The sequence below is a fragment of the Phaseolus vulgaris genome, chromosome 6 (genome assembly GCF_000499845.2).
Source record: "Phaseolus vulgaris cultivar G19833 chromosome 6, P. vulgaris v2.0, whole genome shotgun sequence".
Taxonomy (NCBI): domain Eukaryota; kingdom Viridiplantae; phylum Streptophyta; class Magnoliopsida; order Fabales; family Fabaceae; genus Phaseolus; species Phaseolus vulgaris.
The window spans coordinates 3120211-3146047 of NC_023754.2; the positions used below are offsets into that span (position 1 = coordinate 3120211).

At 38.4% G+C, this 25837-nt stretch overlaps 1 protein-coding gene and 1 pseudogene across 1 annotated transcript; both read right to left on the reverse strand.

Annotated features, from left to right (window-relative positions):
* Positions 1–2351: 2351 nt before the first annotated feature.
* LOC137833231 (protein FLC EXPRESSOR-like) lies at positions 2352–3296 on the reverse strand (annotated as a pseudogene).
* Positions 3297–9779: 6483 nt separating this feature from the next.
* LOC137830947 (DNA damage-repair/toleration protein DRT100) lies at positions 9780–11319 on the reverse strand. Its single transcript, XM_068638376.1, has one exon. It carries the CDS (start codon positions 11236–11238, stop codon positions 10021–10023), a length of 1218 nt encoding a protein of 405 aa, XP_068494477.1. The 5' UTR covers positions 11239–11319; the 3' UTR covers positions 9780–10020.
* Between the last annotated feature and the right edge of the window lie 14518 nt (positions 11320–25837).

Genomic DNA, 25837 nt, shown 5'->3' on the forward strand with positions numbered 1-25837 from the left:
AAAGAAAAGATTAAGGAGTCAGTTTCAACCTAAACACGTCACAAATTGCCCTAAAGGCTTGGAAAGCTGCCCACGAATTTGGGTGCAACTGAGTAGGGGCAACGTTGAGGATCTGAAGGACCCCCATCGTAAACTCATCAAAATGAAGGGTAACATGCAGGTCATTGAAAAATTTAATATATACAAAGAAAAAATCTTGGGGAGCGTTTTCCTGACCGTGACAAACCTGGTCAGAGTGGCTACAACTATCAGTTGTAAGCGCATATGAGGGGCGTCAGATTTAAGATGGAAACTTTAGACAAAAAACCGTCTAAAGTTGTTGGACCCTAAAACAAGTAGGGACGTCCAGGACACGTCGATCAACCCACTCGTAATTCGGACTATCAGACGCAAGGTCGACCGAATGATCCAACTCATTTCTCACACCAGCAGATGTGGAGTGAGTGTGCTTAAAAGAATCAATGTTCAAAATAATTCTAGAAGACTCAACAAGAAAAGACATTACTAACCTTTTTAGTGAAAGACATTGGAGAAAGAGAATTTCTCGGAACTCGGCACTCGGATCACGCTTGATAAACTCGATATCACAGAAGATAAGCAACAAACTTTGCAATGTTCACAAATGCTTCTATTTATGGAACGTCAATGAAGAGAGAGAATAAGACATTTTCCTCTCGGACCGTTAGATCACTTTGCATCCAATGACACACAATGCTTGGCATAGGAACCGGCACAGATCAGTGACAAAATGACACTTCGAAAAAATGCATCTCTAACGGTATTAAATGCATCCAAGTCACATCTCACCTTGAGGCACCCAACGATCATATCAAGACTTTTCAAAAGTTAACATTCCTTGAGCCTAGAGACAAGTGTACTGGTCGGTACTAGACGAGCTAGTCACTCGGTCTCGGTGACCGACCGATCGTGTCAACACGCTTTAAGGAACTTAATGAATAACAACAATGACAGTTATGGGAATTCTTTATGAGTTATAATCATGTCCCATTTAAGGCGGGTGACATCTCCAAAAAATCAGCTAAACTTTGATTAACTGAAAGATATTGAAGATATCCTCCAAATATACTTATATACTAGTATACTAGTATATCTCCCTATAAATAAGGGATCATGCTATAGATCAGTTAACAACTGATATTTGATAGATTTGGCCCATCACACCAAGGGCACATGACTGAAAAATATAAATAAACTCTTTACAGAGGTGTAAGGTACGCTTTAATCAGCTTTCACTATACACTTTTAAGACAAAGTACTTACTTGATCGTCGGAGTACCGTTTTCAGGACAATCCCAACCGAGCACCAACAATTAAAGGGAGAGACTTGAAGTGAGGAGCGAGAAGGTACAATTGTACAATTAGTTTCAGGTACTATCTAGGAACACTTTGTCTATACAAGTACAAATTCCTAGCTCTTGAATTTTCCATTCACCCAACCTATCAGAGTGAGTAGGGGAAGCAAACACATAACATAGACACGTTGCAACACAAAAACACCAAGGGAATTTCAGTCGCTCAAGGGTAGCCTTAGGCTTGTCAAGGTACATTCACATAGTTAGTTGTGTTGTGTGGCCATTTTCCTTTTTGGTGCATGCGATTCGTTTTAATATTAGTATGGTTTCTCACTAATACTCTCTCGGTGACCCATCCAGTTATTGTTGCTTGTTTCATTCGTAAATTGGGTGATACATTACCTATTGGTGATGATGCATATGGTGTTGCATTGCAGAATGGTGATGATGGATATGAAGGAATGATCGTTTTCAGAGTTGAACAAAAACAAGAAATGTTGTGCTAATTGCACAATGTGTAGAGGTGATGGAGGCCTTGTGGGTTAGCACGAATATATTATGTTAGTCCACGTGTACTTAACTAAATAGTTCACATGTTAATGATAAATGTACCACTCTCTGCCACATCATCATCAGTTAACACCATTTATGTGAATTTAACAAAAGGGAGCAAATTGTATATCTTTTAAATTAAACTTAGAACGAAATTGATTATTTTAAAAATGACTATATCAAATTGACTATTGATCCTTAATGTAGAGACAAAAAGGTAATTATACTTGTAAATTTGTGGTATAATTACCTTATTTGTCCCTACATTTAGGGTCAATATTCAATTTAGTACAGTGGTTTTTAAAAAAATCAATTTGGGCCTTTTTTTTTTTAAAATGTATCCAAATTGGTCATTTCCGTTAAGTCCCAACTTACGGCGTTAAGTGTTGCTTATGTTGCAGAGAGAGGTACTAACGTGGCAAAGAGAGGTGAGTTTCTCTTTCTTTTATATGATAATTGAGGACTGAAACCTACGTTACATTTCATTTGGGGGAAAGAGACATTGTATTCATAAGTTACATTTCTTTTAACTCTTTCAAAAATTACAGCATCGCCAAAAGCCTATCTAGGTACTTGCGTACGTTGGTGATCATAAGAATGATGAAAGGGTGCTCCGATTGTATCTTGAGAATGTGAGTCAACCCCAACTTGCATATGATACATGCTATAAGAACTATGACGGTATCTGACATATCCATATCCCATCTCACGATTGTCATGCTTATCAGGAAGATATCTAGGACTTGGTTTAGCATCTGCAGCCATCGCAACCCTTGCCCTCTTTTCTGCAATAGCAGGCTCAGTATGTAACTTTTCAACCTCACTGGACATTATAATCATATTGTTGTCCATTGCATGTCTGTGTTCAAGGTTACTAGCATGTGTCTTCTTCTCAAATTCAATAACACTCCTTCCTCGTTGAATCTCATGGAGCATGGCCTCTAAATCGACTTTAATGGTCGGCACAAACTACGCCTTGGCACGTGCCCTCCAGAGATCTCCCTCGATGGTCTACAGTTGCGCTGCGAGCTCCTTCTATGCTGCCACGAGTTCCTGTACGTCTGCCCTCACCCAATTCAGCTTGACGCTCATTGCGATGATGACGCGCACCTCTGCGTCCACCTTCAATGACTTCTCGTAGATCTCGCGCACTTCCGCATCGCGCTCGACCTTGACCTCAGCACCAGTGGCGGGTAGGCGACATAGATCTTCCTGAGTGGCAGCGAGGCATTCCTAGCTTCCGCTCTCCCCGCCGGCGGGAGCGACGACAACCTCCGCAAGAAGGTCTCTGACCACGCCAGAGACATGAAGCTCACCCAGTTCAGAGTACCTTCTCTCTCTATGTATTTTTTTAAAACTCAAATCTCTCTCTGCCACATAAGGACCTCTCTCTGCCACATAAGCAACACTTAATGCCGTAAGTTGGGACATAATGGAAAGGATCAATTTGGATACATTTTAAAAAACATAGGGACCAAATTGATTTTTTTAAAACTATTGTGCTAAATTGAATATTAACCCTAAATGTAGGGATGAATAAGGTAATTTTATACCTAAATTGTTATAAACCTTTTGTGCATGTGTTCTTGCCAATTTTTATTGGAGCAGGTGGTGAAGTAGAATTGAAACCTGAAAATTAAGGTTATAGGAAGTGGAAGCAATGATAAAAAAAGGTTACCTCTTTCTAGTTTGACCACTATTAATTTTCAACCACATGAGTCCTCACGTCAAGTTTCATTGCCCAATATACCTTTGTTCCAACATGCATATGTTTAATTTAATTTGTTTTCAATAATGTTTATTTTTAATCATCACTAGTGCAAATAACGCTTTTTACAATGACATGTTAGGTTGGTTAAATGAGAACCAGTGTAAACAAAAATACGATGACATTTTTGTAAATATTTGGAACATATTACACCGGTTGGGGAACGGAGGGGGATAAACAATAACAATAGTAACAAGAGAGAAATTCAAGGTTTTAATAATTTCATTGATAGAGTGGAGGTGGTTGATATACCCTATGTTGGTAGAAAATACACCTGGTATACACCAAATGGCAAGGCTAAGAGCAGACTTGACAGGTTTTTAACTACCTTTGAATGGCTGCAACATTGGTCGGGAAGTAAGCAATATGTTCTAGGTAGACAAATATCTGATCACTGTGCAATGATGCTAAAATCAAATGTGACAGATTGGGGACCAAAACCATTCAGATTTCTTGATATTTGGTAGGAAGATAAGGAAATTGACAACTTGGTTAAAAGTAAATGGGAAGGTTATGTGGTTAAGGGAAACGAAATCAAAGTGTTACAAGAAAAACTGAAATGTTGAAGAGTGACTTTAAAGGGTGGAACAAAGACGTTTTTGGGTATATAGATAAGATCTAACTTGACATCATGAATAAAATACAAGAGTTTGATACGAGGGATGATGTAGACGACCTGGATGAAAATAAGATCAAGGAACAAAGAGAACTTTCGAGCCTGTTACAGGATATCAATATGAGAAATGAATCCCTACTACAACAAAAGTCAAGGGCTCTATGGTTTAAACAGAGGATTCCAATTCTAAATACTTTCATGCAACAATTACATGGAGGAGGATGAGGAACGAGATCAAATGAGTACATTGTCGTAACTCCGGTACCTGGGTAGAAGAGCCAAACACGGTGAAGGAGTTAGTTAAAGAGTTCTACAAAAATAAGATGTCGGTTGTAGAGGATATACGCGTCAGGTTGGATAATGTTGAATTTAAGGCCATAACAAATTTAGATAACCTGCTATTGATTGAACCTTTTGAGGAGAAATAAATTAAGGATGTTATTTTGGAATTTTGATAATAGCAAAAGTCCTGGCCGATATGGAATATCTTTCAGTTTTATTAAAAAGCACTGGGTTTGCTAGAAAAGGATGTGGTTGGAGCAGTAAAATATTTTCACAGTGAAAGGAAGATTCTGAAGGGCTGTAATGCTTCATTCATAACGATGATCCCAAAATCTGATAATCCTCAATCTCTTGAAAAGTATAGACTCATCTCACTTGTAGGATGCTTATACAAAATTCTGGTCAAAAGTGCTCTCTAGAAGGATTGAAAAAGTTATTGAGAAGGTGATAGATGTGTCATAATAAGCTTTTTTTTTTATCTAACAGAGGATTATTAGATAGTGACCTTGTAGTGAACGAGGTTGTGGATGATTTGAAAAAAGGAGGAAAAACGGAGTGATTGTGAAGCTTGACTATGAAAAAGGCGTATGACTCGGTGAGCTGGGAGTTCTTATTCTACATGATGGGAAGATTAGGGTTTTGTGAAAAATAGATACAGTGGATTAGAACATGCCTTGAATTTGCTACTTTCTTAGTCTTGGTAAATGGTAGCCCGTCAAAAAAAATCAAATCGTCTAGAGGCCTTAGGCAGGGGGACCTGATGGCACCTTTTCTTGTTTTTGATTGTTGCACAAGGTTTGTCTGGGTTAGTAAAACAAGCGACAAGAAAAAACTTGTTTTCGGGAATAAATGTCGGGGACAAAAAAGTAGATGTGAATTTACTCTAGTTTGCGGACGACACCCTCTTTGTATGCGAATCAAATGTGCAAAATATCATGTCCATTAAGGCTATGCTAACATGTTTCGAACTCAGCTCTAGCCTTAGAGTAAACTTCCATAAGAGTAAACTAGGTGCAATTGGAGTAGACAGGTTTGAGGTGAAAATGTACTATGAAATACTCCATTGTAGCCTAATGGATTTACCCTTCACTTACCTTGGCCTACCTATTGGTGGTAATCCATCTAGGTGTTCATTTTGGGAGCCAGTGATATCGAAGTTAAGAAAGAAACTTTCGGTATAGAATGAGAGGAACCTATCCTTCACGGGAAGAGTTTGTCTTATAAAGTTAGACATCAATGCTTTGTTCTTTTTATCTTTTTATAAAGCACCGATTGGAGTGTGCAAGGAAATTACAAAACTACAGAGAAATTTCCTGTGGGGTTGGGGAGCAGAAGGGAGAAAAATCACCTGGATTAGCTGGGAGAACATTTGTAAATCGAAATAGGAGGGAGGCCTAGGTATTAGGAACATTGATATGTTTAATAAGGAACTTTTGGCAAAATGGTTATGGAGAATGGGTTCCTCTGAGACTGGTCTATGGAAGGATGTCCTAGAATCGAAGTATGGTTTGTAGAGGATGTCAAAATCAATTACACCGGCTCGAAATAAGTATAAATCTAGATGGTGGAAGGATTTATCCAAAGTTAACTTTTCAGACCAAGGAAAAGCTGGTTCAATTCTAATATGGTTTGGCAAGTTGGATATGGGGATAAAATCAAATTTTGGGAAGATGAGTGGTTAGCCAATGCTCAACTCAAAGAAAGATACTCCATAATATATAATAACTTTGTGCTTAAAGACAAGACTATTGGTAGTTAAGGAAGATGGTCTACAAAAGGGTGAGAGTGGACATTCAGTTGGAGAAGATAATGGCTTGAGTGGGAAAAACATATGGTAGAAGATTTTATGGCAAGTATATCACAGGTGTCACTATGTCCAGATAAATAGGATTCATGGTTATGGAATGACCCTCCATCATACTCTTTCTCAATAAAATCTGCCTATAACAAGTTAGCAAATCACAGATTTGGGGGGGGGGGGCATGTGCAGTGTTCAAATATCTATGGTCTCTTAAGGTTATGCCCTCGACCTGGTTTTATGTGTGGAGGGCTCTTTGGGATAAGATAGCAACTAAGCAGAATTTACACAAAAGGGGTGTGACGATGGGGGATACTTTTTGTGTCTTATGTGGAAGGGATGAGGAGTCCACTTCATTGTCTCGTGTGGGTATCAATTAACGTTTGGAATATGTGCCTTAGTTGGATTGGGATTAGCTTGGTAAATCACAACGAGTTGCTTCATCATTTTGAACAGTTCTTTTATTCATGCTTCAACAAAGAAGGCAATAGATTGTGGAAAAGCCTATGGGTATTGGTGGTATGGTGTATTTGGAAGCATAGAAACAGGGTTATTTTTCACCAAGCAAAGATAGATGCTGAGGAAATTGTTGCTATGGCACAAGTCCAATCATGGGCATGGATGAAACATAAAGTAAGGAAAGTAAAATTTTCTTTCTCTGATTGGATTTTTTCCCCATTTTTTGCATTAACATGGCAACAAAATAAGTGCATAAAAGCTTCATTTAATCATTGTCATTATTCACTATTTGGGATGGTTGTTTTTGAAATAGATTGTCGATTGTATTATTACTATCAAATGCTACGGATATGCTTTATATCATTGGTCTAGCTGAGAGGTGGGGAAGGTAGTGTTTTTGGTGCAGATAAAGCTATAGAGGAGCTGTTTATAAGAAGTCAGATGAGGATGCATAGGATTTATCTTGAAAAGTAGTTTGGGTTTCGGGGGGGTTCGGGTAAAGGTATATTATTTAAGCTATACATGTTCTTTTTATCAGTAGTATATCTTATGTAGTAAGATAAGTCTTGGCTTGTAGCTGGGAAGGGTTGTTGATTATTGAATGCAGGGAGAATCATGAAGATATAACTAGCCATAAGATGTTGAACTGTGAACAACAAGTTGCTGAAACCCCCATTCAGTTCATGAGAGGAATAAGGGGGCTGTTTGTATCTAGTAAGCAGTTGAGGAAGATGTGGCGTATGAAGATAAAGAGAGGCAACTGAAAGATTATTAAGCATTGGCATGGAGTGAAGAAGCCAAGGAATCTAAGGTCAAATGACCATCATACATCATATGGTGGCATGCTCATAGTGAAGGGATGGATTAGGACCACTGTCTATGGTGTTATCTTATACTATCATATCCTCATTATTATTGGTGTTGATTATGTGTACACCAAGCCATTGACAAGAGACTACAAGCGCATATTACCTAGATAGACCAGCTGCATGCCAACCTTGAACCTATTCATTTTATAGCTGCAAAGGTTTTTTAAGTGGCGTTGGGGTATATTGCATAATTTTTGCAGTTTAAAGCCTACTGCATAATTTTGCAGTAGGAACTAATCTTTTTTAAATGCTATGTTTCAATTCTGTTTTTATGTTGTAGTTTGCAATGTTTATAAATCTGAAAACATGATGGAGAGGTTGTAGGTAATTGTATAAGGGTTGGAACACCCCTAAAGTGTTCTTTTTAATTTAATTTGTTTATTCTTTGTTAGAAAAAAATATGTCCTGCTCAGAGCAAAAAAAAAAGGTTTTTAAAATTTTTATCTTTGTGATTACATATAACATCGGTTGGATAGAGGAACCAATGTTATATGTCATTCCCAGATTAAAAAATAAATAAAAGTTTTTAAAAATGACATATCACATTGATTTCTCTATACAACCGGTGTTATATGTCATTTTTAGAGTTTTAAAGAAATTGAAAAAATTAACTATGGGCACTACATATAACATCGGTTGGACAGTGTAACCGGTGTTATATGTAATTTCCATATTAAAAAAAAGTTTTAAAGTTTTAAAACTTACATATAACATTGGTTGGGCTACGCAATCGGTGTTATATGTCATTTCAGAGTAAAAAAAAAAGTTTTTAAGTTAATTAAAAGATATATTACATTGGTTATTACTCATAACCGGTGTAATCTATGTTTTTACCCTATTTTTTTGCCTCACTCCCTCGTTTTCCATTCGCGCTATTCTAAGTTTTCTTGCTCAAGAGTTTATTTTGTTTTTGCCAATGCTGCTACCATCGTCGCTGCAAGTCAATCCCCCGCCGCTTCTCTCTTATTTTGTTCTCTTCGTTATAAGAGCATCCACACTAAACGAGATTCTTCCGTTCACGCTTCTTTACTATTTCTTTGCCACTCTTGTCACCACTACATTGCCTCCATTGCCGCTCACGTTCACGCTCTAGGTTAGTTTTTTATTTTTAAATATTTTAGTTTTAATTATTGTTTGGTTTATAATTATTTATATAGATAAATTGTTTTATTATATTATATTTGGAGTATAATGTATTGTGTTTTAAGTTAAGTAATTGTTATATAATTTGGTATTGGGTTCGGGAGTGATCAACCCTCGACAATGTGTACTGTGTTTTATGATGTATTATGTTTGAAATATAAGGTATTATATTTCAATTTTGGAATTGTTGTTTTAATTTGTATATGTTGAACATTTTGGTATTGAGTTTAAGGTTTAGTATGTGACTATAAAGCACATATAACACCGGTTGGGAGCCACAACTAGTGTTATATGTGCCTTCTGAAACACATATTTTTAAATATTTTTTCAGATTTTGGTACATCACTAAAATCTATATCAATAATGTATCTAGTGTTATATGTCTCCTAAAACCACTGTTATATGCGTTTTCTGCACTAATACATTCAATACTACTCTTTACCATATATTCACTATCATACATTCAAGTAGTAAAACCACTTTATATAACTAAATAACCAAATAATAATAATAATAATAATAACTATTTAAATATTTTATTAACGCTTATTCAACAAAAACTTATAAATAAACAATATTCTTCACTAACTAGTTACTCAACTACATAGTATTCCTCTCTTATACTTCAAACATTTATATTGACTTAAGAATCACTAATTCAAACATCTATATTGACTTAAGTATCACTAAGTATTCACTAACTTTAATGTATCTCTTATACTTCAAAGATTTCTAGTTACTTAAATAAATATAGTAGAGTCTTATACTTCATATCAATATACATCTATTTTCCACCTTGTACTATCTAGATTTATTTTCCATTTTTAGTAACAAAATCTATAACTTAATTTTTTGCTTTTATCCCTTATAACTAAAGTTTTTTAAATCTGAAAATTGAACAAAACAAAATATTAAAATTATATAAAATAATTCACATTATCTTTATAAAATATATTTAAAATAAACATAGTAAATCACATTAAAAAAAACTCAATAATTTTGAGACTTCTAAAAAATATTAAACGAAGAAAAAGTAGAACAAAATAAGGAGAAGAAAAAAAAAATTACAGAATGGACCAGACCCAGCTTGGCTATTATGAATCAAAATCCAAAAAAGAAAAGAACAAGCATTGAAGTGCAGTGAATGAGACACAGTTGCAGTTGCACACAGTAACACATCACCACCAATCCAATCCAATTAATTAACCACCATCTATCCATCAATCTCCGGTATTACGGTTATGGCTAAACACCGAGCACTGCGCCGCGGGCCTCGCCACCTCCCCGCCGGCGCTCGCCGGACACGTCACGACCATCGCGGGCGGCGGCACCATGCAGTTGTAAGACACGCACAGCGACGCCGTGTCGGGCAGCACCGCCCCCTCCCGCAGCGGAATCCCCGTGAGGTAGTTATGCTGCAGGTACAGCAATCTGGTGGTGCCGCGCCACACGCTCTTTACGTACGCCTCCGGAACCTCACCCGAAAAACGGTTATTGTTCAAAAATAAACTCTCCACTCCCTCTAGCACACTCGAAAGCTCTCCACTCAGAGAATTATGACTCAGATCGACTATGGATCCGGGTCTGGGTCCGGGTCTGGTCCCGGACCCAAGCCCACCAGAGAGATTGTTCCGTTGTAAGAAAATATTCGAGAGAGCGGGGAGGGAGAGCAATTGGGCCGGGATGGGCCCGGCGAAGCGGTTCATACTAAGGTCGAGGAAAGCCAACTCGGTAAGCGTTTGAAGGCCGTTGGGGAGAGGGCCCCACATGAGGTTCTGCGAGAGCGACAGATAACGGAGAGATGACGGCAGAAACGACGGTAACGGTCCTGTGAGTTTGTTGTCTTTTAGGTCGAGGTGGAGTAACGGAGAATTAACGGTCTGGGGTAACCCGTCGGAGAGAGAATTGGAGGCGAGAATGAGGATTTTCAGTTGGGGCAAGTCGGTGAGAGTCGGGGGGACTGAGCCAGAAAGTTGGTTGCGGCTAAGGTCGAGGGTGTGGAGGCGGCGGAGGGCGGAGAGTGCGGCGGGTATGGGGCCGGTGAGGCGGTTGGAGGGGAGGGAGAGGACGCGGAGGTTGGTGAGGTGGGCGAGGTGAGGGGGGATGGATCCGGTGACGAGTCCGGGGGAGAGGAGAAGCTGGGTCAAGTCGGTGAGGAGAGAGAGGGAGGCGGGGAGGGTGCCGGCGAGAGGGAAGGAGGGGTCCCCGAGGGAGAGAGCGGTGACGCGGCGGAGGGTGCAGGTGAGGCCGGCGAAGGAGGAGCAGGGATCGGGGGCGGTGAGGTTCCAGGTGGAGAAGAAGGGGTTGGAAGGAGAGAGGTCGGTGAGGGTGGCCTTGATGGAGAGGAGGGCTGTGAGGTCGGTGGGTTGCAGGTTTTGGGCGAGAGATGAGGAAATGAGAAGAATGAGAAGTTGAAGAACGAGAAGAAGAGTGGCCATTGGGTGGTGATTCAGTTGAAGTGTTTGAGAAAGAAGCTCAGGTAAGTGTGTTAAGAGCACAACTTTTGGAGAAAAGGACAGAGCACAACTTTTGGAGCCTTGGGATTCCTTTTAAAATCTAGCTATTTGTTTCTCTCTCTCAATCTCAATTTTTCATGCCCTCCTTGTTAAAAAGTGTTTTTTAACTTTTTCAGCTTAAGTTTTACTAACTTTTACACTAAAAATGTGTTGATTAATTAATTAAAAGTTACACTTAATATAACTTTTAAAATGATTAATGTAAAATATAAATTTATGTATAACTTACTTTTTTTAATTATATTTGTTCTTACAAAGGTTGGAGGGTCTTTGTGTTTTCTTTTTATCGTCTCATTTTTACTGATCTTCATTGGTAATGTCGCAAGATTTATGATCTTCTGTCGGTGAGGGTGAGGTGTTTGTAAAAGGTACTTTGATGTCTACATTAGTATTCAGTATAAGATAGGTGAGAGTAATAAATATTCTACAATGTGTACATTTGTCTTGGTTGGTGTACACATTTATAGGATCGTGATGGATCTATGATGTTGGGTCGAGATTATGGTAGGTTATCGAGTTAACCTCGGTGTTTAGGTAACATTTCGTACTGTGATTACATTAATCATCACTAGTACAAAATATGAACTTTACGACTCCGTATAAAGACAGCTCGTAAATAACAGTCATTATAAAAGAGGCGGTGACATCTTTTTAGTTTTTTGCAAAATTTTGGAGTTTTTAACGATGATTCCGTGTTGAACTGTCGTTATATGTTTGTTTAAGTGCTTTTAACGACAATTCCTTGCTAAACTGTCGTTATATATGACTCTAGAGGAGTATTTTTTCCGTGCGGGCTCCCTCACTTCATCTTCTTCATCTCACTCCCTTCAGCTTCCTCACTCTCACTCCCTTCAGCTTCCTCTCCCGCCGCCCCAGCGCTTCTTCATCAACCTCGCCCCTTACGCTCGCTACCATCGAAGGAGAACACTATTGTCGCACCGCTTGTTTTGCTCCGTCTTACCACCACTGATTCGCATGAATTTTTCCCGCAAGTTAGAGATTTAATACTCTTTACTTTTTTTAATAAATTTAATGCAATGTACTGATTTTGAGTCTGTGGATATCCGACCTTTGGCAATACGCGCAAGCAAGTAGCTGCCTCCGCCTCCGTGCACACCAACCTTTCACCTTTGCACGTCCACACACTGTGCCAACACCTCCACCACACGCTGCCACTGCGGACTATAAAAGGTTAGTATTTTTAGGGTTTAGTGATGTGATTCCAATAACCACATAGAACAAGATTCTTGACACTTTGAGGAATCACCTTGAGCTGGAAAATGTAGAGGCACTTTCTTAGAAGTTGGATCATGGTTCTAAGATCAAGAACTCATCAATAACAAGTACCAAATCCCAAACTCATTTGGTTGAACCAAATATTGTCAAATTGAATCAACATAGGCAAAAGAAAAGAAGAGACCGAACAGAAATTGAAACAAGAACACAAGAGCCGAACAGATTCAAGACAAATAGAAAATAGATGCTGGAAAAAAAGGAATAGCCGAACCAAAACATGCTCACAAACACAAGACAACAAGAGTAATTGAAAGAGAAGAAAGGAAGGAGAAGAGAATGCTCATGAAGATGGAAGATAGGTTGGATGATCACGCCACTAGAAGTATGGATGCTCCTAGATGAGTGTGGAAGCCGCCACTTGAGGAAACCATGGTCCTTTAAGATAAGACTAGAGAAGAAGCTCAAAGCTCTCCAAATGCTCACTCCAATTTTGAGTATAGTTTCTTTAGATAAAATTCAAATCTGAAATTTACAAGGAAGGCACCTCTATTTATAGCCTAAGGTGCTGAAAAAGAAAGCTAAAACAATTCAAAATTCCCTCCTAATTCAAACTAGAACCGGCGCCTATTTGCTAAGCAAGGAAGGTGTGATCCTTTCCTTTACTTTGGCACCCCCTATTCTACTTCTACACCTATCTACTAATACACTCCCCTAAAGCTTCTAACTAAAGCCTAAAAGATGCTATAACAAAAGAGGTTTCTAAGGTTTCCCTCTAAGCACCTTCAACTAAAGACACTACAAAAAGAGAAAATAAATGTCCTCTAGCTCCCAAGGCTTTGAACATGCTTCTTGTAATCCTTTGAGGTGGACTTTGACCTCCATGGGCGTCCTCCATTTGTGCCTCCACCTCTTCTTGAGCTTGATGAGTGGCCTCCATGTTCTCTTGGGCTTGATCTCCATCATTTAGGATTTTAAATTTTTTAATAAATATTTGAATGTATGTGTTGACTAGTTAATAGCTTAGGGTTTCATTTTGTGTATATTTGATAGAGGAGTCAAGATATTGAGGAGAGAAGTGACAGATTTGGAGTTGCCAAAAATTAATGCGAAAAAACTTAAAATGTATAACTTTTGACAGAGAAGTCGGATGAATGAAAGTTGTTCAAAACGAGATAACGAATCACGTGGCCAGTTTTGGGGTCCACCAAAATTCCAAAAATCCACTATTTACTATTATTTTTTTATTTTTAACTATTATTTAGGCATTTTTCAGGTATTTTGAGGTTTTAGTTCTGATACTCTTGTTAGAAAATTTTGAAATTTTGCATGATGTTTCCTAGTATAAATTAGAGATTTATCAAACCATTATGATTATATTACATTCACAAATTTATTACTCATATATTACATTACATAATTTTATGTGTGTGTTCTAACATGAAATCTTATTATTCCATTGCTTATTCTAGATATAACATGTTGAGTGGGAGGAAAAGTACAAGTGAAAATGCAAAGAAACTCAGTTGGATGCACCTTAAGGTAACCATGTATAACACTTTAGAATGACATAAATTTTTTTTCATATATTTATAAAACTTTTTGTAGACCTTCATATTTTAATTATATTATTACATGCCTTATTGTTTTGAAAATTTGATATTTTATGCAGATTAGAGTATATAAATAATAATAGAAACTTTTTTTAAAAAAAATAATACACTTATAACAACAGTTTCCCACTAGAACTGTCTTTAAAAAACATTTATAACAACGATTCTAGTGGGGAACCGTTGTTATAAGTGTATTTTTTTAAAAAAATATTATTATTTGGAAGAATAACAAAAATTTTAAACATGTGTCGTTAATTTGGTTTTAGAATCATTATTATAAACAACTGATTTATAATGACACTCGCAACAATGACAGTTCAGAAACCATCTTTATATGGCCATTTTAATCATCGTTAATAAACTTTTTTGTACTAGTGCATATTGTGTTAAGGGAGATTTATTGGGCCTATGAAAACTTTGTTGGCCATGTCACCCGAAGGGTATTCGATCAATGATCTTGACTCAGACCCTGTGTCGTATGGTACAATACTCACTATTCTTTTTTTAGACTAGTATTTTTTTTTCATAGAGATTACTCCTCATTTAGATGAAATCCGTTTATCTATTGCTTTTGTTTTATGAAGAAAAGAAAGGGTGGATTTACTGAGAGTAATTTTTTTTCTATGAAGAGAATTAGTTGAAGGCCAATTAGTGTTTTCGCCAACTGACCTTGGTCGGATTTGGAGGTGAGCTCCAAGTTAAAGCGACTTTGCTTGGTATTGTTGAATCGAGATGCTAACGCTTTGTGACTAAGGGAGCTCCACCTGTTGATCACACTCTGACGATCAAGTCAGTGAAAGCACTCAAACTATGATTATCTGAATAAAATTTGTATCAGTGTAGAGTTCTCAGAAAACTTACCTTTACTCAGGGTCTTAAACCCTTTTATAGACATTCCTTTAACAATTTCAACAACAAGAATATAAGCTCAATGGCAAGGATATTCTGTTAATGTTGGGTTTCCTTCCATTGAGCAGTTCATATGGAGTCTTCTTCAAGATAGGCCTGATGAGAACCCGGTTCATCACATAACATGCAGTATTTACAACATATGCCCAAAAGTATTTTGGCAAGGAGGATTTACTCAATATTGTCCTAGCCAGTTCTTCAAGTGATTTGTTATTTTTTTCCACCACACCATTATGCTGAGGTGTTCTTGGCACAAAGAAATTGTGGAAGACATCAAGCTTTTCACAAAAGGAGCTAAACTTCTCATTCTGGAATTCTCCTTCATGATCACTGCGGATAACACATATGTTGTTGCAGTAAGTATTTTGCAACCTCTTGGCTAGCTTTTTGAATGCAGAGAAGGCATCACTTTTTGATTCCATAAACAATGTCTATGTGAACCTGGAAAAATTATCAACCACAAAAAGAGCATAGTAATTCCCACCAAGACTCATAGTTCTTGAGGGACCAAACAAATCCATGTGAAGTAGCTCAAGGGGTTTTGAAGTGGAAACCATATTTTTCATTTTAAAGGAATGTTTAGTTTGTTCCCCTTTTGGCAAGCTTCACATATATGATCTTTTTCAAACTTGAGCTTAGGTAACCCTACAACAAGACCATTAGATATCAATTTGTTCAAGTGATGCATATGAATATGAGCAATTCTTCTATGCCAAAGCCATGATTCCTCATGCTTGGTTAAAAGAAGACCTATGGATGTGAGATTTGATATATCAAGAAGTAAACATTATTAACTCTTTTACCAATCAGCAACACTTCTTGTGAATTGGATAGACAATCTCACAAGTGTTGGGTTTGAAAGTTACTTGATACCCTTTATCACACAACTGACTTATGCTGAGAAGATTATGCTTAAGTCCTTCCACATGTAGGACATCATGGATCAAGAAGTAGTTCTCATTACCAATAATGTCTTTCCCAAGAATCTTCCCTTTGTTGTTATCCCCATAGGTCACATGACCTTCTTACTTGTGGATGATGTTGACAAACTTGGATATATCTCCTGTCATGTGTTTGGAGTAGCCACTGTCCAGGTACCATATATGCTTGATTTTCATCAAGGAATCCTACAAAAGACAAAATCAGGTGGCAAGGTTTGGTCCCCTAACAAATTTGGGTCCATAGAGGTTAATTTGGTTATTAGGAACCTTAGGATTCTTAGGAACCCATTTTAAAATACCCTTGGGAATAGAAACTTTTCGAATTTTACAGAACCTGACAGAATGACCATTTCTCATACAATAGAAGCAAGAAACAACTGGTTGTTTCGACTTTTCAATCTGTTGTTTTTTTTGCAATGGTTGAAAAAGGTTTTGAAATGCCACTGTTTTTGCTTTGTGGATTAAAACCAAGTTCAAATTTTCCAGAGACACTGTTTTGAGATGCAAGTACAGTCTCAAAGTTGGATTTTCCTTTAGAAAGCTTATCCACAATTTTCACAAGAAAATGAACTTTCTTCTGAAGAGATTCACAGTTTTCACAAGAAGTAGAATCACACTTGCAAGAAGAATTTTGATAAACCATTTCCAAGTTTTCAAAATCAGTTTTTGAATTGTTTAACTCTTCTTCCAAGATTTTGACTATATTTTCCAACCAGTTGTTTTTACTTTTCTACTGATTGTTCAAAAGGGTCAATCTATAAGCTTCTTCATGAGTCTCCTTAAAGGTCTCAAGAAGTTGATAGTAATTTTCATCATTAATGGAAGAGTTTGTACTTACACTGCTTGATATAGATTCTTCCTTTGCCATCAGACACAGATTGGTTTTCGTAACTTCTGAAGATGAGCCAGAAGAAGACATGTCATTGTCTTTCCAAACAATTCCACTTGAACCTTCACGAGTGCTTTTAAGACTGTCCCACATATCCTTTGCTGAAACACACTTTGAAACTTTGAAAAACTCATTAGAATCAAGGGCATATATAATAACATTTTTAGCAATGCAATCAAGTTGAACCTTTTTAGTTTCACTCTTAGTTCATTGGGACCAAGGTTTTTCATAGAAAACTTTTTCACACATAGGAATAAAAGGACCATTTGTGATAGCATCCCAAATTTTTTATAAATAGATTCAACAAAAAATTTCATTCTAATCTTCCATAGTTGATAGTTTTCACCACAGAATAGAGGTGGTCTGTTTATAGAAGCACTCTCCCCTAAGGGTAGTTTATTAGCCATGTAAAAGAAATTTTTGAATCAAAACTTAAGTAACTTTCAAGCACCTAACTCTTGATGCGAATTAAAGACCTTAAACAAGAGGGGAGGTGATTTGTTTAATGAAAGATTTTCGAAAATACTGGACAAGAATGGAGATTAATGTAGAATCACAGAAGAAGCAATCAGATCAGCCAAGAAACAAAATTGCTTTAAATTGATTCTAGAAAATCAATCGGTTGTTTATACGAATCAACCGATTATTTTTATGAACAGTTTACAAAAACACAGATCAAACAATTTTATAATAGTGAGGGATAGAGAGATTCATACACAAAGTTTATACTGGTTCACTATTAAACTAAGCTACATTCAGTCCCCAGAAACCCCTGGGTATTTCACTAAGTAATCAACCACAAATTACACAACACAAACACCAAAGAGGTGATCTTTAACCCTTCAAGAACACTCACCCTCTTTGAAACACAAACACTACAAGTCAGAACACCCTCTTACTGTAGACACCACTATCTTACAGTTTTACAAATATGAATTGAAACACAAGTAAGAATAGGAAGGATCACACCTGATACAAAACGAATACAACATATCCTATTCCACTCTTAAACAATGCAAAGCCTTAAGCAATCTTGCAATCTTGGAAAACTTTTAATCTCTTTTGTAATTTGATCTCTCTCTCATTTTAGAGATTTAAACACCAGATATATAGCCTCAAAAGTAGCCATTTTAGACTTTCAATCAGGGGTCAAAACAGATTTGAATAAAGAAAAACAGATTTAACATACTTGACCAATTCTGTTAAGATTTTTAAAAAACAACTGATTGAAAGCACGAATCTGTTAGAATATATGGCCTTAAACGAGAGGGGGGGTGAATTGTTTAAGAGGGGGTTTTGAAAACTTTTTTAGCTAGAACAAAATCCTTTGTGTGAATCCAGATCAGAATTTCAGTTAGCCAAGAATTTAAGCACAATACAACAAAGCACCAAAAAAACAATCGGTTGTTTATACCAGTAAAGCAATAACAACTGAATTTAAAGGAGTTTCAGGGAAGAAAGAGATACACAAACAGTTTATACCGGTTCACTCTTAAACCAAAAGCTACATCCAGTCCCCATAAGCCATTGGGAAATCCACTAAGCAATCAAAACAGATTACACATAAACCACCAAAGTAGTGACCTTGAACCCTTCAAGCAACACACTCATTTTGGCACAACACACACCAAGAATGTTGATCTTGACCACCTCAAGAGCACACAACACTCCTTGGCAACAACACCAGAAATTATAGAAGATTCAGAACGAATTACACTTGTTTACAGAATAATCTGAAATCAATACAGATGCAATCCTATTCCACTCTTTCTTGAGAAAACCCAAAGCTTGATGTGAATGTTAAAAAACTTGAAATCAATCTTTCTCACAACTGAAAAACTCAAATATGTTTTTCTTGTTTGTTTTAAAACATAAACAAACCATTTATACTTTTAAAACATTGGTCAAAACATTTAATAGAGGAGCGTATTCAATTGGAAATCATTTAAAGCACATTCAACCATCAAAACAGAATTCTGTTAGGATTTTCAAAGAAACAATCGATTGAAACCACGAAACAATCGATTGTTTTGGTTTGACAACAAGTCAACCAACCAAAACAGTTTTCAACATTTTCAAAAACACTTAAGAGTAAAACAATCGGTTGTTTCGACAAAACAACAGGTTGTTTTTTCACTTAGTTTGAAAAACACTTAATTTCAAAAAGGTTTTAAAAACACATTAGCTTTAGATTCAACAAAGAGTGAATTACACTTTTAAACTACCCAGATCCTATCCTAAACACAACAGCAACACCAGCCTTGCATCAAACAAGTTGGATTTGGATTCTTCAAAGCCCTTGATCACTATTGATCAACAATCTCCCCCTATTTGTTTATAAAAAACTCTATCTACTCGAATGGTTTTTTATTCTGTTGTTGTTGTTGATGTTTAAAGTTTGTATATGGTTTTCCTTTTTGGCTGGTTTTCTCTGCCTTAATGTTTATGCAGAAAACGAGCTAATGTGCTTTTCTAACCTGCTGCTATAGATGCTTTGTATTGCATAAGTTTTGTTTTGCAGGAACTGCTTCAGATTCAAACAAAGTCCAACAAAAGCAACCAGGGATTTGTCTTCATCAAATAGGGGGAGATTGTTGATCAAGAGTGATCAAGGGCTTTGAAGAATCCAAATCCAATGTGTTTGATGCAAGGCTGGTGTTATTGTTGTTTTTAGGATATGATCTGGGTACTTTAAAAGTGTAATCCACTCTTTGTTTAATCTAAATGTGTTTTTAAAACCTTTTTGAAATTAAGTGTTTTTCAAACTAAGTGAACAACATGTTGTTTTGTCGAAACAACCGATTGTTTTACTCTTAGGTGTTTCTGAAAAGGTTGAAAACTGTTTTGGTTGGTTGACTTGCTATCAAACCAAAATAATCGATTGTTTCGTGGTTTCAATCGATTGTTTCTTTGAAAATCCTAACAAAATTCTGTTTTGATGGTTGAATGTGCTTTAAATGATTTCCAACTGAATACGTTCCTCTATTAAATGCTTTGACCAATGTTTGAAAAGTATAAATGGTTTGTTTATGTTTTAAAACAAACAAGAAAAACAGATTTGAGTTTTTCAGTTGTGAGAAAGATTGCTTTCAAGTTTTTGAACATTCACATCAAGCTTTGGGTTTTCTCAAGAAAGAGTGGAATAGGATTGCATCTGTTCCTACCGCTTGGACTTGGACACCTTTGCACATCTCTACGAGCTTCGCTTCATGAACGCCTCTGCTCCTATTCCAACGTTGTTCTTCCTCCGCTGCTAACACCTGAAACAATGAGACAAATGGGCGCCCTCGCGGCCATTTGTGTTCCAGGACTCAAGTAAGCTATGGCAGAAAACACCGTAACACTTCCCGTCGCAGAACACCACCAGCTCAGTGCTTAGAGAAGTGCGTATCTGAATCGTAATTTGATCCTCTCAAAACTGAGTTGACTTGTGCGTAAGTGTCTAGAAAACGTCCCTTGTTTTGTTTACCATAAGCCTTATATACCTTCCTGGTGTTCCTGTCCATGTGTCAGCCTGAGACTCGCGTATCCTGTGGCGCTCCTTAGCAGCACCGTTCCCAGTCTTAGGGCCTTCTCAGTGCGTAAGGTTGCCTTGCCGGAGTGCAACTCGCGCGGGGATGACTGCTTGGGTGCCAACTCGTGCACCCAAGCTCCGAGTCATTCGCCCTAGGAGTACCTCGCCTTCCTCACGTGCCATGCATGCAGATCACCCTCTGGGACGTGACCTTCTCATGGGTCATCTCTATCCCAGTGGCTTTCCAGCGGTGGTGCGTACTGTCGCGTCCCTACGCCTCTTGCACGGATCCCTCATGAGTTGGGTCTCTCCCCGCTGGAACTGGGGGTGTGGCTTGGAAACCACCTTTCTTATCTGTTATTACTGTCTGGGTGTCGAGGCCTGAGGCCTCCACGCTCCCATCGTGCCGCCTTCTACCGTGCCACCTCCTCCACGGTTATCCCTACCCATGGGTATCAGGAGGGACACCCTTCTGGCATAGGCGCATTCATGGTGTCGACCTCGGGCGACACCCGAGGCCGTGGACCTTAACGAAACTCCCTCTCTTGCTTTGCAGTACCTCTGGTGGGTTCCTTGCTCTAGGTCCCACCATGTTGACTTTGGTCAATGCCCGAGGACCGTACGGTACACAAGCCCCCTAGTCTTGAGCTGATGACTGTGCAGCGAAAAGACTATGGCCTCCCCCTACCGTCCTACGTGGCATTCTGTGACAATACATGCACAGTGCATTGAAGTGACGCTTATCTACTCACATTGTAATCAATCGACACGTGACCCTATCGTGTGGCTAGGACTTAACGTCGTTTGCGCTTCTCAAGTTTACGTTAAAGCCTTGCAAAATCCTGCGCTTCAGTCACTGTTTCATCACTCGAACTTGCTCTTGCATCCTTCATCTTCTTCTTCGAGCTCTCTCTGGCTTCACTGCAAAAATCAAGACTTTCACGTGGCCATTCTTTTTCTTTTATTAAACGGTGTTCAAGCGCATCGGTCAACGACTCCCCTTCAGCAACTTCGAAAGGGAGTTGCTCACAGAGCTCAATGTGGCCCCTGCCCAGCTGCATACCAATAGCTGGGCCTTCATCCGGGCCTTCTCTATCCTTTGCAGCTACTGATGTGATTCCACTAGCACAATTAGAATGATTCTTGACATTCTTAGGAATCATCTTGAGTTGGTTATGAGCTAGGCACTTTATCATAGAATTGGATCAAGGTTCTATGAATAAGAACTCACCAAAACTAGTGCCAAAACACAAACTCATATGGAAGTTCCAATTATTGTCAAATTGAACCGATTAAAAAGATAGGAAAAGCAATTGCACCGGATAGAATTGACATAGAATTGAAATGAACCGAACAAAATGAACTAAAAGGCAAGAATACTGAAAAGAAGTGCTGGAAATGTAAAAGCACCGAACCAAAATTCAAAATAAAAGAAGAGCAGCAGCTGGAAAATGAAAGTGCCAAACCAAAATACAAGAACACAAGCTTAAGACATGAATATCAAAAGAGAAGGAAGGAAGGAGAAGAGAAAGCTCATGAAGATGGAAGAATGGTTGGATGATCACGCCACTAGGAGGATGGAGACTCCAAGATAAGTGTGCAAGCCGCCACTTGAGGTAACCATGGAACCATCAAGATAAGACTAGTGAAGAAGGCACAAAGCTCTCTAATGCTCTCTCAAAAATTGAGTATAGTTTCTTTAGTCTAAATTCAAATCTGAAATGTACAAGGGCAACACCTTTATTTATAGCTTAGAGGTGCTGAAAATCAAGCTAAGAGAATTCAAAATTCCCTCCTAAACACAAATGCAACCGGCGCCTAAACCAAGTCATGAGGAAGGTGTGATCTCTTCTCTCACTTTGGCACCTCCTTATTTACTCCTACACCTATCTACTAACGCACCCCCCCTCCTAAGACTCCTAACTAAAGACTAAAAGATGCTTTAACAATAGAGGTTTCTAATGTTTCCCTCTAAGCACCTTCAACCAAAGAAACTACAAAAAGAGAAAATAAACGTCCCCTTGCTCCTAAAGCTTTGAACATGCTTCTTGTAAGCCTTTGAGGTGGGCTTTGACCTCCATGGGCATCCTCCACTTGAGCCTCAACCTCTTCTTGATCTTGGTGATTGGCCTCCATGTCCACTTGAGCTTGATCTCCATCAGCTACCTTGGCCACGTTTCCTCAGTGGACATTTTTCTACACTTCTTTGAAGCCAAGAGCCCTGGGAATAACTTATGGGTAAGCTTGAGCGGGGTGACGGGGAGAGTCATCTTCTCCTTATTCCAGCAATCCTACAAGGGATTTAAGGGCAAATTCTTCAGGGTGGGCTGTGCAGATCAAGATCGCACAACCCTTGATGGCTTCCCGTTGTACTGGGTGGAGAAGCTTAAGTTCAAGAAGGCCAAAACCTTGGATGAACTCTCCTCAACTGATCGTGAGGTCTGCCAGACCTTGGCTAGCCTGGGTGTGGTCTTTAACACCGCGGAGCTCATCAAGCGTGTGTGCGACCCCACTGCTCTTTCTAACTACTTGGGTATGGGGAACTTGTATAGGTCTATTACACAAGTATGAAGTCAATACTAAAAAGAAAATGCACCAAAGGATCAAGAAACAAACACATAAAACTGTACTTAACACAAAATCAAGAAACAAAAATTACAACAAAAGGACCACAAAGAATTGATAACATTTTTGCAGAAACATGACTTTGACAAAACTTATAAGGATTCAAAAATTAAAATGACACAAACACAATGTAATAACAACAAGAAAACAACAAGAAATACCCAAAATAAACCTAAAACAGAAAGGTAATAACAAGAATGTAAAGTTCTTGAATTAAAAGTGTCAAAACAACTCAAACACAAACAAGAAGAAACCTAAGACTCATGATACCACATGATATGATTCCAATAACAAGATATAGATGTTTCATAGACATGTTATGGAGTCAACTTGAGTTGGAATATGAATAGGCACTTTTGTAGAATTGGATCAATGTTCTTTCATTCAAGAACTCACCAAAACTTGAGCCACCAAACCAAAACTCATGTATAAACCCATTTCTTGCCAAATGAACCGATTGAAATGCACAAGAAAGTAAAGGAACCGGTTAAAACTACCTAGACAACAAATGAACCGAACAAAAGCAAGAAAGAAAGCTATTGAACCGATTAAAATGACTAACAAATGAAATGAACCGAACAAAATAGGAATTGGAACAAATGAATCGAACAAAAGTGCAAGAAAAGCCTAAGACATGTTTCTAGAGTTTATATGGACATGGAAATGGATGAATAAGATGGAAAAGAGAATATAACTTATGTGGTTGGAGTTCTTGGAGATGAACACGCCACTTGAAGGGTGAAGGCTCCAAGATGAGTGTAGATGCCACCACTTGAGGTTCCAAGATGCACTCAAGATGAGACTAGAAGAGGAGAAGACAAATCTCACTCAATCACTCACCAATTTGGGAGAGGTTCCTTACTCAAAATATCAAATCTGTATCTAGAAAGACTCAAGCCCTCCTTATATAGGAGAAGGACCGGTCATAAGTGTCCAAGAAGCTTACAAGGAAGCTATCCAAAGGTCCCTTGCACATCTCCCACTTCTAGCGCCTATAGTGAGGTATGAAGGGTCAACTACTAGAATGTTCTAAAACTAATATCTAAAGATGCTTTACATAAGAGGTATCTTTAGGTTTCCCTCTTAGCACCTACCTAAACACTATTCTATATTATTTACAAATTGAAAGACACTATAAAGAGAGATATTAATTGAAGCCCATCTTTGAAAGCTTGTAGTCTTCTTTGGCTTTAGGCTTTGGTCCTCTCTTTATTTTAATTCTTCTTTAATTTTTTAGAAGACTAGAAGGAAGAACTTCAAATGTGTGGATGAATGACCTCTTCCTGCAATAGTAAAATCCTCTCTTATTTGATCTCTATCATACTCATCGAGTTGGAGAGAATTTGACCACGAATTCTGAATCCCTGCATATAACAAAATCAGTTTATTTTACAATTAAAAGTTGAATAAAAAGGCAAACATGACTTAGCATTTGTAAACAGTGGGAGTTCAGAAAAAGGAGGTCCTATAAACAGACCAAGTTGGAAAAATTTGTTTGGGAATGATGATATGTTTTGGAAAAAGTCCTCTTAAATGGTGAAAACATTAGGAGGTATGAAAAAATCATCCCTAACATTCTTTAATCAAGTTGGTGTTGAAATAGGAACCTTGGGTAATGAAAAATATAAAGAAGAAGAAGACCTTTGAGGTTCAATATGAGGCATAGCACGAGTCAACATGATTGATTTAGTGGATAAAGTGGTGTGACTCGGTTTAGTACTTACTTCTTTTTCTTTCTCATTTTCTCTTTTAGTTTTCATTTTTATTTGGTCCACATGAACCTCTTTGGGAGAGAGGGGTTTTAAGATAACCTTGCGCCCATGGAAGGAAAAAGACATTGTATTGGATAGGCCATCATGTAAAACATGTCTATCATATTGCCAAGGCCTTCCTAAAAGAAGATGAGTTGCTTCCATGGGCACAACATCACATAAAACCTCATCTTTATACTTTCCTATTGCAAAGTTAATGAGGACTTGTTTGATACCTCGCTTCTGGCCCTTGCAGGACCTTACTCACGAAGTATATCGGCTTCTTCGTCTGATCCTGTTCCTGAACAACTACCGAGCTGATCGTTCGCTCAGTCACCACGAAGTACAACCAGAGGGGCACGCTCGTCTGCGGCTTACACAACACGAGAGGAGCAGCAGGTACTCCTTAGGCTTGAGTAATGCCGCCTCACACTCCTCGGTCCACACGAACCGACTGTTTCCTTTTAAACACTGGAAGTAGGGGTGCCCCTTATCTCCTCTAGCGGATACGAATCTGGACAGGGCCGTCATCCGCCCTATCAGTTGTTGTACCTCTTTTACCGAGGCGGGGCTCCTCATGGAAAGCATCGCCGCAAACTTGTTTGGGTTCGCCTCTATCCCATGCTCGGTGAGCAGGAACCCCAAGAATTTACCCGCCTCGACCCCGAATACACATTTTTCGGGGTTCAGCTTCAAACGATACTTGGCTATGGTAGCGAACAGCTCTTCCAAATCAGCTATGTGTTGTCCCCTTTCCTGGGAGGTCACCACCATATCGTCCACATAGGCCTGCACGTTTCTTCCCAACATAGGTGCCAGAACCTTATCCATCAACCTCTGATAGGTGGTGCCTGCGTTTTTCAGGCCGAACGACATCATTGTGTAGCAGTAACAGGATGTCTCGATCATGAACGCCGTTTTGCACTCGTCACGGGGGTGCATCTTAATCTGGTTGTACCCAGAGAACGCATCCAAAAAGCTAAGCATCTTACAACCCGAGGCGTTGTCTACCAACGCGTCGATGCTTGGCAATGGGTACGAGTCCT